This window comes from Anabrus simplex, chromosome 7, assembly GCF_040414725.1.
Source record: "Anabrus simplex isolate iqAnaSimp1 chromosome 7, ASM4041472v1, whole genome shotgun sequence".
NCBI classification, from domain to species: domain Eukaryota; kingdom Metazoa; phylum Arthropoda; class Insecta; order Orthoptera; family Tettigoniidae; genus Anabrus; species Anabrus simplex.
Window position 1 is genome coordinate 326,501,333 of NC_090271.1, and position 12,540 is coordinate 326,513,872.

The 12,540-nt window shown below is 40.1% G+C and overlaps 1 protein-coding gene across 1 annotated transcript in view; it reads right to left on the reverse strand.

Annotated features, from left to right (window-relative positions):
* Positions 1-906: 906 nt before the first annotated feature.
* Positions 907-12,540, reverse strand: part of LOC136877151 (uncharacterized) — a 40,537-nt gene continuing 28,903 nt past the window's right edge. The window contains exons 3-4 of the mRNA XM_067150961.2: positions 3,956-4,126; positions 907-1,416 (exon numbers count right to left, since the gene is read on the reverse strand). Of these exons, the coding sequence (XP_067007062.2) occupies positions 1,240-1,416; positions 3,956-4,126 (348 nt within the window). The 3' untranslated portion in view covers positions 907-1,239. The remainder of the gene's footprint in view (positions 1,417-3,955; positions 4,127-12,540) is intronic.

A 12,540-nucleotide genomic window follows, 5' to 3' on the forward strand; every position in this document is an offset into this window, starting at 1 on the left:
GACCTAATGTCTAATTAATCAGTATTATTGTTATTATTTCGATGTGCTTTTAATTATTTTAATTATCTCCTGTCCAACATTCCCGTTTCGGCTACTACTTTACATCCGGATAGGGTAGTGACGTAAGATTCCGGCGGCCGCACGCTTTCGGCTTGACAATCCTGCTGCTCATTGCCAGTCAAAATCTGTATGTCTGTGAGCTGCGTGCACACGCGTAGCTTCATCCCGTTTTCTTGTTGTGAGAGCTGGTTTTGTTCACCACGTTTAGTTTCCGTGTGCAAGAAGGATTCATTTTTCACGCTTAGCTAATTAAGTGCAGCATTCAGATCAAGAGCCTGGCATTGCTAGAGTGAGCACTGAAATGTATATGATATACTGGACTGCATTTCAGTCATGTGGTGTAGTTCCTGGCGTGTACTGGCTACACTGAGGGGGTTGGCGTGAGTTACTGTAGCGGTCAGTGCAATAAATCAGGAAATATTCGTAATTTCGTCCCCCTTAATTTTATTTGTTATTTATGAAGTTTATTATTATTGTCAGACGGGAAAACGCAAGCAGTTGGATAAGAAGGCTGTGAAAATGGCTATTAAGGCTGTGAGGATCAAGATAATGGCTACAAACGTGCAAGTAAAGCGTTTAACATCCGACGAGCAACGCAGAGAATCTATGTTTAAGAGAATACTAAGAAAACATTTTTCATAAATGGCTTTAAAGTAAGTTATTATAGGGAAAGTGTTTGGTAAGGTTATAATGTAGAACTATATTAAATTTAATTGTACTTTTCATAAATTTGGTGGGAACGAAATTACGAACACATTTTGGTAGTTTAGTTTTTGCAGTGTTTATTTTTATATCAAACATTGACTACCTTACGTTATGATAGTTTCATTGTAACTTGCCCGTAAGTAGAGAACATATTCAGTAATATACAGTATATACCAATCTCAGGCCTTGTCCACAATATTCCTGAATTTCTACAAAACCAAATCTACTAAGGGGACGAAACAGGGGCCTTCCACCTTAATGTTCTTAAATTACATTGGGCTAGTATATTTTGTATTAAAGTAACAAATTCCTGGATGGACGCGGTAAACATGAGGTAATTCCCCCACTTTGAATTGCATTTCCCTTTTATTGAGAGTACATTTCGTATTCGAAACAAAACAAGGTATTAGCATTCAAGAGGAATTCTTTCTTTACAATTTTTCTCTGTACAGTTGAGCTGAGGTTCACATGGACTTATAGAGCTCGACCTCCTCTCCTCCTCTTCTTTACTATGGATGCGCTAATTCTATTGCATCCACCAAATTCACCGTTCACTAACAAGACGAAATCTGCAATCCAGTACCCATAAAGAACAGGATTATCTTGGAACGTAGACGTGTCAAGTGGCGCTGCTTCTATATCGTAAGTTCCCTGAAAACACAAGATGCAAGGTTACTTTGAAACAAAACAAAACAAAACAAAACAAAACAAAACAAAACAAAACAAAACAAAACAAAACAAAACAAAACAAAACAAAACAAAACAAAACAAAACAAAACAAAACAAAACAAAACAAAACAAAACAAAACAAAACAAAACAAAACAAAACAAAACAAAACAAAACAAAACAAAACAAAACAAAACAAAACAAAACAAAACAAAACAAAACAAAACAAAACAAAACAAAACAAAACAAAACAAAACAAAACAAAACAAAACAAAACAAAACAAAACAAAACAAAACAAAACAAAACAAAACAAAACAAAACAAAACAAAACAAAACAAAACAAAACAAAACAAAACAAAACAAAACAAAACAAAACAAAACAAAACAAAACAAAACAAAACAAAACAAAACAAAACAAAACAAAACAAAACAAAACAAAACAAAACAAAACAAAACAAAACAAAACAAAACAAAACAAAACAAAACAAAACAAAACAAAACAAAACAAAACAAAACAAAACAAAACAAAACAAAACAAAACAAAACAAAACAAAACAAAACAAAACAAAACAAAGCAAAACAAAACAAAACAAAACAAAACAAAAACCACAAAAAACAAAACAAAACAAAAATGGACGAATCCTCATCAACAGCGTAATATGCCCTCACTCAATATGGACGAACTTTCACGCTTTAACGACCACGGACATCACACAGCCCATCCTAACACTTGCTGATTAATAGAGATGATGTGTTTTCATACTCCAGAATGGAAGAAAATTATATTCATTCATTTCACTGAGAAACAGTATTTTTCACTAAACAGTTCAAGTATAATGGTCATCATTGCATTGTTCTTGGGACCCATGTCTGGTACCAGTTTTCTCCCAAACATTCCAGTTTTCTCAATATACGTGTCGATGGAAGGCAACAGAAGTCAGGGTGTACGTACAACTCATGCCGATAGATATACCTGTGCACTTACGTCATCATGGCAATGAAACAATAATTTCGCTCACAGAAAACAATTTTTCTTTAGAAATGTATAAATGTCGTGGTCGTGAGAGGTTCAAGCTCTCTTTTATATTCATTCATTCATTCATTCATTCATTCATTCATTCATTCATTCATTCATTCATTTCCGTGTGTGGCCAGCATTTCCGAAGAACTGCAGCTGCGATTGCCTTGTTGTTTCCTCTAAAAGGATCGTGTGATGTGCGTGGGTTGTCCAGGAGGGGTTTGAGTGTTGTTCAGCACCACAATCACACGAGGCGATTGTGTTCGCTGAGATGATCCCCCATTTCTTCAAGTTGGTCTTGTATCGAGGGACGCCCACTCTTAAGCAGATGTGGGGCCTCCATACAGGGTAAGATATTCAGCGCCAGGAGCTGAAAAGTCTGTGGGCCCTGCTTAGCATGTGTTGAAGCGTTCAACACAGAAACGGCATACTCAATGGCTGACACACACAGCGCAAGGGCAGAATGTGCGGGCTGGCTCCCCAGGTGCTGTCATTCAGCTTCTTTAGTATGCTATTGCTGTTTCGTGTTCAGACAGTGTTACACCTAGATCAACTGGTGTTGGGCAATGTTTCAGTCGTTCCCCTCGTCATGTGATGTTCAGCTGTCGCCGCCCTTCTTTGTTTCGCACACTTCTGTTTTACTGGCATTTCGCTGCGGATGGTTTGTATCATAATACTTGGAGAGTTCATCCATAGCTGAAGACAGCTTTTCTTCTACTTCTTCAAAGGATTATCGCTGAGCAGATACCGCTGTGTCGTCAGCATAGATGAAAAGCCTGATGCTTGCTGGAAATGGCTGATTATTTGTGTAGAAGTTGTACAGCGCTGGAGCTATCACACTGCCTTGGGGAAGACCGTTCTTCTCGGTTCGCCATCTACTACTCTTATATTATTCTGTTCTGAAGGAAGGTGCTGATAAGGGATGTTAGGTGGTGCTACCAATTTCAGCTGTTGAAACATTCCTGTTTTCTCAGGAAGTTGATGGTTCCCCAATAAATCATCGTTATCTCTCTCTTCAGAGTTACGTATTTTGTATTGTATAATCATTTCAGCAATGTCAGACTCAGGTACGGAGAAAGTAATTACCTTTTTGAGGACGAGCAAATCGAAAGCTCTCTCAGTTATATATCTAAACAGCAAGATGGTATCAAGGAGATGCCTGACATCTAATTTATGAAAGAGAAAGGTTTGTAATAGGACGGGGCAAAAATGTCTCATAGCATGAAGGAAATGATTTAATTTTGTGGAACAGGTGTGAACCACAATATACACATAAGGAAATGATCAAAAAGGCATTTCTTAGTCATGGAAGTGTTATTCGAAACCAACTGAATCACTAAACTTAGTAGAATTATAACGTTTCCTGTAAAAATGAAAACAAATTCTAGAAAACTGAAGAGTTCTTCAAAGTAAAATGATCACATCCCTGCAATCATTATTAAAGTGTATGGCATCAAAATAGTTATTGCAAATATCACACCACTAAAATTCATTCAATACTTACAGGTTCTAGAGGACATTCAGGATCGAAATCCTTAATTTTCATCATAAATGGTTCCCAGTCAGATCCTTTCTCCGGAAGTTTTTCACAAATGTTATTTATGTCTGTGGACATTACAAATTGGCAAGAGTCAACTTGCTGTTTACTGTCGCATTTCGTCAGCTCAAATCTACCCTAAAAGAGAAGATAATGAAATTCTTTAACGTAATTATTTATCCAATAGTTTTAATCGAATAGAATGTGTTTAAGTTCATCATAGAATATAAGATAATATAAACAAGAAAAGATGTTTCCTTCTTCTAGTAAAGTATTTCCTTTCTTTCATTTAGACGGACATAATATAATACTCAATTACTAGTTACAACTACTCTTAAATACTGTAATAATAATCTAACGAGGGCACCAGAAAACAGGATCGTCAGGAGAATTATTTTGAAAATTGAACACTAAGAACAAGGAACATTATATAGAATACAGGGATCAAGGAAAATATGAGGGAACTGTCAATTACAATATAAATTTTAATAGACAAAACAGACAAATTCGAGAAACTCACAGACAAACAAACCAGACTACAAACCAATATCAACAGACGGACAATGGGACCGGTGATTTCAGAAATATTGGGCTGCATAAGGTTGAAAATAATAATATTAATTGTTACCGTAATTTTGTGGATCACAGAGAGGTGAGAGAAGGTGCGGGGTGAATGGGGCTACCTACAATATCAAAGATTAACTTAAAATTTTAAATAAAGTTTATATTTCTTTTCAACTCTCGAACTTAATAATTTTTTCTAGGTGAAACAAGAAGGTTACAGGTGCAAATAGCAGATTTAAATTACAAGTGCTGAGCTTCCAGCTCCAAATTTACAAGTTTACAACATCGCAAATATTGCGTTTAGTAGGACGCGGAGAGAATCTCCCAATTCAAGAGCACATTGCTCCAAAGGTTGCAAATACGGCCTTCCAAAGTTACCCTTCAATATTACAGTAAAATTAGCAATCTCAGAAAAGAGCTAACATGCTCTCCAACTTTAACAAAGGAGACTAAGCTACCAATTTCTTACAGCCCGCTCGAGACAACATTAAACCCCAAAATATCTTTTTCCTGGCCTCTCTAGGCCCAAGTTAAAATTTACAATTTTTACACAGGGGTACCTATTACCCAAACTGCTGGGCTTTCGTGAAAGAGAAAAACAGGTTAAATTACTGGCCCGAACACAACATGTATGAAGGCGTACACTTCCACCCCATGAAACTCAGTTTTAAATTCCTATTTTTGCTTATGGCCCGATGATGCAGAGGCTAATTCCAAGCTACTGAGGTGACTAGAATGAAGGTTAATTTAATGCTTTACAGAAAGGAGAAACAGTTACAGAATCGTAGTCACCTCAAGATAAATTGAAGGGGAACTCGAGGGGGTAACCCACTCTCTATCCCCGATTTACAATTTAAGTGTTTATGAAATTTTACATTAGCCGAAAGAAGGATTACATTTTAAAAAACGGTGGTTACATAGTTAGAAATTAGAAACTTCCCCTCGTGTAGTGTAAGTCAGCGGAGGTAGCTACAGAAATATAAAGCTGGTGGCCATACCTGGGCCTATGAACTGCCTAACGAAGAATGAGGCAAGCCACCTCCTGCCTTAACACACACTCACACAGAAATTCGGCGATCAAAGACAAGGTAGCCTGAAAAGGCCGCAGCTTATATGCCCGAGGGGACGGTTCGAGAAGGTTCTGGACTAAATCCGGACACACCCTCTCATTTGTACTGGCCGAATTCAAAAGATACAAGTAGCCTATTATTGGCTGAAAAATAATTACAGAAAATTCCTGATTGCCCAGTTTCAAAAGCTGGCGGAATGAGAAGGAAGTGTTGCAAACCTTGAAATAATAAAAATAATGAAAATTAATTTAGTTGAGGAAACATAATAACACAAAACCTCTTTAAATCACTCGTTTTCCATCGTGCAACAGAGTGCATGACCATAGTTTTTGTAGGACATGTATGGAGAAAAATTCAAATCTCTTGAAGATAACAAGCTCCAAACAAATCCGGTCAGTTTAGGCAACTTCAAAAATAACACTTTACTCGATAATTCAATGGTGACATCTTCTGGTCCACGTCCCAACTTCATGCAGTAGCTGTTTCACGTTTAGTAGCAGAGATAGCTTTCCTTAAGGCACTTCTTTTAAATGATTGGAATTGAGGTGTACCTTCCGGTACAGACCTTCCCCCGTCCTAAGGTCCTTCCTTGGGTGACTTGAAGAAGATAATTGAAAGAAGAATATTTTCACATTGAAATTTTATAGATGAGAAATATCTGGCTGAAAGTCGCTTTTTGAAAAGAAAGAGGGGTTGTGAAACTAGTTAGGAAGTCTTCATGCCGTCGTAGAAGTTTATGATATGCCGATTAAGTTTGACGGCAAGACCAGCCGCCTCTGCCGATACTCAGGCGAGGTACCCCTGACCGCCTAAGTACCCTCAGATACACCTCTCCCGCCACTATTTGAGGGGTGGTGTGGTGATGGTCGCCGCAGATCAGATGAAGATGTGCAGTCCCCAGATGAGTTGGCGGTGGAGTTACCGCCCTTCAGCCCTTGCCGGAAAGATGGACTCCGGCACGCCGTTCAGAAGGAGGCTCCACTGGAGTGGAGTGGGCCCTTATCCCACCCGGGTATCGCTCGCCAGATGTTGAGACAGGGCCGCCAACGGCTGAGGGGGTACTGAAACAATAATATCTTGGCGACAGAGATTGTTTTGCAGGAGTTATAGAATACAATCTTTATTTGTAGGAGACAGAGGGGCGGGCGGCGTTGATTGTGAGTGTGTGATAACAATGCATGGATAAAGGAGACGGGGACTTGGTAATGGCCACCAGGAAATGGAGTATGGGAATTTTTATCAGAGGGGATATTTTACAGCAGAAATAGCCCTGAATTTACACAGGTTTCACCTGAGAGAGGTGAACCCTAAATATCCTCTCCGTGGCTGGGTTACTGACCAATAATGTAACCGGTGTTAGGAAATCTAGAATAATACACGGCCCATGGAAACTGGGGGAAAGCTTGCCCGCAGGAACAAATTTTTAACCACGACCTGATCACCGACCTTTAAATTGGTGGGCCTCCGTCCACGATTATATCTTTCTCTAACCTTTACATGGGAAATTTTGAGATTGGTTTTAACCTTCTTCCATGTCTGTTGGGTATTCAGCCCGAAGGCTGGTTTGATCTCCTGCAGCTCCGCCAACAGCTGTCATAAATAGCCTAGGGGTCAGTGAAGAGGCGTACTAGGGAAATGAGGAGTGAGGTAGTTTCACGTTGCTTTCCTCACCGAGCCAGCCGTTCATATTACATATCAGTCTGCCAAGCCCACTGAAATGCATGCACCAACCTACCCTATGAGCGATATTTTCACACCATTCATAACAGAGACTGGCTGCATAAGCAATGGTATTACTAGCATCACTAATACCTCAGTCACTTTCATATTGTCAAAGCCAAAGATGAGACTGAGACAGGTCAATGAAAGTAACAAATTTGATATAGCCCATACCAGAAGACATAGTGGACTGTAAACACTACATCTCGCCAGCAAAGGCATCTTTCTTCCATAGAACTCAAATATTATCGGGATCTATTGTCCCTGGTAACTTATCATTAAGTGACCAAAGATTAGAGAGCGGCGTGTTAGAAATAAACTTAAACATGGGAGATGCTGGAGTGAACTCGTGTGACTCATGAACTGCTGAATTTAGAGCAAAAGCTAACCAATGCAGTATCCCACCTGGAATGATCTTCATGATGAAATGCGATTAGGGCAGAACGGAAATTACGATTGACCCGCTCAGCCAGAGACGGTTGAGGGTAATAAGCTGAAGTGGTTATGTGTGAGATAGACAGGTCAAAACAGAATTTACGGAATAAGTTAGATGTGAATACCTTAGCATTATCAGAAACTGTATTTTGACGAGGACCAAAAGAAGCAAAAATAGTATTCAAACAAGATATTGTAGACTGTACGGCTGCCAGCTTAGTAGGAAATAACCAAGGATATCTAGTGAAGCCGTATACACACACCACATTAAATTTATTTAGGTTCCAGTTTGGATTGTGGGAAATGTCAGACTTAGTCTATATATAGACGATCCATGGGGCGAGACGCTTGGTGAGATGACAATAGACCTAGCTTAGGGGACAAGGTGGGCTTACTGAGTAAGCAATATTTACAAGCTTTTACCAATTCTCTGATTTCACTGTCCATAACTTTCCAAATAAACATCTCTCGGATCTTTTCCTGAGTTTTGAAGATGCCTAAATGCCCCCCTAATGGGGTCTCATGATAGTACTTGAAGATCATAGGCACAAACACAGCTGGAACTACTACTTTCATCTTTTGATCGTGCATCGAAGGGCAAGACAAAATCCCATTTCTCAACATACATAAGGGACGACATGTTCCACAGAAGAAAGGGTTTCCATAATAGGAGCTAGCACAGGATTTTCACGTTGATATTTTTCAATATCCCGAAATAACATAGGGGCATCATTTAGAATAGAATTAATACTCGAAGGTATGGGCGTGGGCAGATAAGAACTATCTTCCTGTTCGGCCGTCTCAACTTCATGAGAAAACATGCGGCTTAGTCCATCCGCAACTACATTGTCAGATCCTCTAATGTGCCTCACATGAAATTGGAAGGCAGAAATTCTGATGGCCCATCGGTCTATACGACCAGTACGACGGGGTCTAGCTAATACCCAGCTTAAGGCTTGCTTATCCATTTCTAGATCGAATTTGACATGTTCCAGACAGAGTGGGAACTTCTCTAGTGCAAACAAAACTGCCAAACGCTCAAGTTCATAGATAGAATATTTGGCATCTGGAGCCGATAAGGTCCTAGAAGCAGAGGCGATGGGTCGGTTTCCGAGTTCCGTTTCCTGAAGAAGGACAGCGGCAACCGCCGATGACGGGGCGTCTGTTTGAACAATGAATTTCATAGAGAAATCTGGCATGGCTAATACAGGGGCATTCAAAGAGCTAGTTTCAGATCTTCAAACGCAGCTTGCCGAGATTCAAATTTTATGCCTTTCCTACGGATTACGTTCATGGGCGCCGCTCTGTTAGCGAAGTTAGGAACAAATTTCCTGAAGAAATTCACCATGCCTATAAACCTGGCAATGCCTTTGATGTCCTTAGGAGGTTTGAAATCACGGATAGCCTGTGTTCTGGAAAGATCAATGGAAACACCATCGGGCGACACAACATGCCCTAAGAATGACATGGAAGGCCTTAGATAACTTTACATTCAACCCAACCTTACGAAGGCGATTGAGTACTTCCTTTAGATGATCACGATTTTCTTCGAAGGTCTCTGAGAATACAACATCATCGAGGTAGTGATACAGGTATTCAAATTTTATGTCCGAGAAGACCCTATCTAGCAGTCTAGTAAGAACAGCTGCCCCCGTGTAGAGCCCGAAAGGCACGCGGTTGTACTTATACAAGTTCCAATCCGTGGCAAAAGCTGTTAGATGTTTCGATTCTTCAGCTAGAGAGATCTGGTTGTACGCCTGATTAAGATCGAGGATGGTAAAGAACTTGACTTTCGAAACCATGAAAAAGAAGAGTGAACTTCAGGAAGGGGCAAAGATTGCAACACCACCTTACGGTTCAAAGCCCTGTAATCAATCATGCCTGAAGCCACCTTGAGGTTTCGGAACAAGAAAAATGGGCGATGAATACGCCAACTTAGAAGGTCGAATTATACCATCCTTCAAAATTTGATCGATGATTTCCTTAAGAGCCTTCATTTTAGGTGGGGACAGAATCAAATCCGTGACCTCAATCTTATATTCTATAAGGTCAGTAAAACCAAGAGTATCAGAAAATACATCAGGAAAGGACTGACACATCTTACGAATACTTTCAGCCTGCTCCTCCGGTAGATGTCTAAGATCTAACAACATCTCACCCTGGGTAGGCGAAAGAGATGAACATGACACAGAATTACACTTCACAAGGGGAATCTTACAATTATTAGCAAATTTGAACGTACACGACTTGCTCTGAATGTCGAGCACCAGCCCAGTATAAGATTAGAAATCGGCCCCCAATATTACAGGTCAAGATAAGTGTTTAGCCACAAATAACTTCACTTTCCAGGTAAACTTTGAAATACGCATTTTAGCAAAAATGATACCTAAAATTTTTAATGGAGATAAGCTAGCCGAAACGCATTAACAGACGAGGAACAATAACCCGAAAACTTACAAACCGTTTTTAATTTAAAATAATATTCTTCCGAAATTATGAAACACACACTCCCTGAGTCTAATAGAGCGGTGATGGGTTCATTATTTATTTCAATTCTAAGGAATGGCACAAATGCGGGCTTCTCTCCCGCAATTCTGTTGCATTAGCTGGGGCCTTCAAATGATAAATTAGAAGAACCTTCACCCTTACCAGAAACTTTACTGAGTTTATCGGGGGCTGAGTCCCGGGAAGGTGGGCATTTTGACTCAGCCGATGACACTAGTCACTTCCTATTACCAGAGTTCGCGGAGGTTGCACCGGAAGTTGAGCAGGAGAGGGTGTTATTGACATTGATGCAGTTCTTGGCGAGGTGAGTAAACGATCCGCATTTAAAGCAACCTGGAGATGTATCAACTTCGTCCTTTGTCCCACTCGATTTTATAAATGGGCATTTATTGTGAAGATGTTCCGTTGAACCACAAGCATAACGTTTGCGGGTGGCAAATGTTCGGCGAGGTGGAGGCCGATGACTGTTAGAAGACGGAGAGGGCTCTTTTGCAACTCGTAAGGTGTCGGCATACCTTAATCCTTCGGCCGATATAGCCATAGCCTCTAACTCTGAAAAGGTTTGAGGACGAGACGCGAATCATAGGTAAGACCTATAGGGCAGAGAGATACCTTTGACAACAGTTTTCACTATTTGGTTTTCAGAAAAATGAAGGGTGAACACCCTGGTGTAAAATTTAATGTCTTGGATAAAGTCTGCAAGATTATCATCCAATCGCTGCACTCTGAAATAAATCTATTTTATCAAAAACGACTATGCACTAGCCGTAATAAAGTTTGCCAGGAGGTGGGCGTGGGAACAGTCTATGGATGAGCGATGAGCTATGGCTGAAACTATTTTGTCCGAGAGGACGCCTACGGAATATGGTTACATAATTTGAAGTGTTTGAGAATGCGATAGGGAGAACACTAACGCATGGTCTTGAAATTCCACCAAGACCCTTAGAAAAGAAATTACTTCATTAGTTGAGTTGACTGAAAATTTTGAAATTCCCTTCCGCAACTTAGCCAATGGATGAGACAAGCTACTGAAACCGGGTGACATTATTGGTGACGGCATAGAAGGTTGAGAGGTCTCTAACACAGCATTATTTAAGAAAGAAAGGTGGAATTTTTCTAGGATGATCAGACTCTGTTTACAATGGGGCAGAAGTTTGTTGAGTTTTAATAGATTTCCTACTTCCTACAGCTATAAAAGAATCCTCCCCTGTAGCCAAGTTTATTAAAGGGACTTGGTCAGTTTTGGGAGCAGCTGCCCCAGCCAATTGACTAACTCTAATAGACATATCTGAAAGATGTACAACCAGATTACTAACCTCCTTAGTATGATCCTCTTTTAATTTAAGAGACAATAGGTCCCTAGCCCTATTGTAAAAATAGAACAGTCTAGCCTGTACTCTTTAAGCTGGTTAGCAGATGGATCACTCACTTCAAAAAAACTCACTACAGGCGCTAGATCGGTGGTATAGTCACTGATGGTAGATACAGCCTCATAATTTTTTTCCACCAAAAACTGGATATAAATAGGCAGTTCTAAGGATTCTTTAAGTTTGGCAATACCTGCCACAACCTTGCCTCTAGACTGGGCCTTTCTAATGTGTACCTCATAGATCAATTCCTCCTTGCGCAAGTAGCCGGGAACGAGGACTTCGCGAGGACCAGACAAGTTGACAGAAAAGTGAATATACCGAGCTCGCTTAAGTGCGGCCGGTATCCAGTAATCGGGAGATACTGGGTTCGAGCCCCACTGTCGGCAGCCCTGAAGATGGTTTTCCGTGGTTTCCCATTTTCACACCAGGCAAATGCCGGGGTTGTACCTTAATTAAGGCCACGGCCGCTTCGTTCCAATTCCTAGGCCTTTCCTATCCCATCGTCGCCATAAGACCTATCAGTGTCGGTGCGACCTAAAGCAACTAGCAAAAAAAGTGAATAATTGGGAAGAATTCCCAGCAACCGAGAAAATTCTTAGAGTTCGAAACAGATCCAACGTTTAACCGTCAAAAGGGCTCAATCCAGACCCATTCAAACACGCTCTGCTACCACTTGTTACCGTAATTTTGTGAATCGCAGAGAGGTGAAAGAAGGTGCGGGATGACTGGGTCTATCTACAATATCAAAGATTAACTTAAAACTTTAAATATGGGTTATATTTATTTTCAACTCTCAAACTTAATAATTTTTTCTAGGTGAAGAAACAAGGTTACAGGCACAAATAGCAGATTTGAAATTACAACTGCCGAACTTCCAGCTCCAAATGTA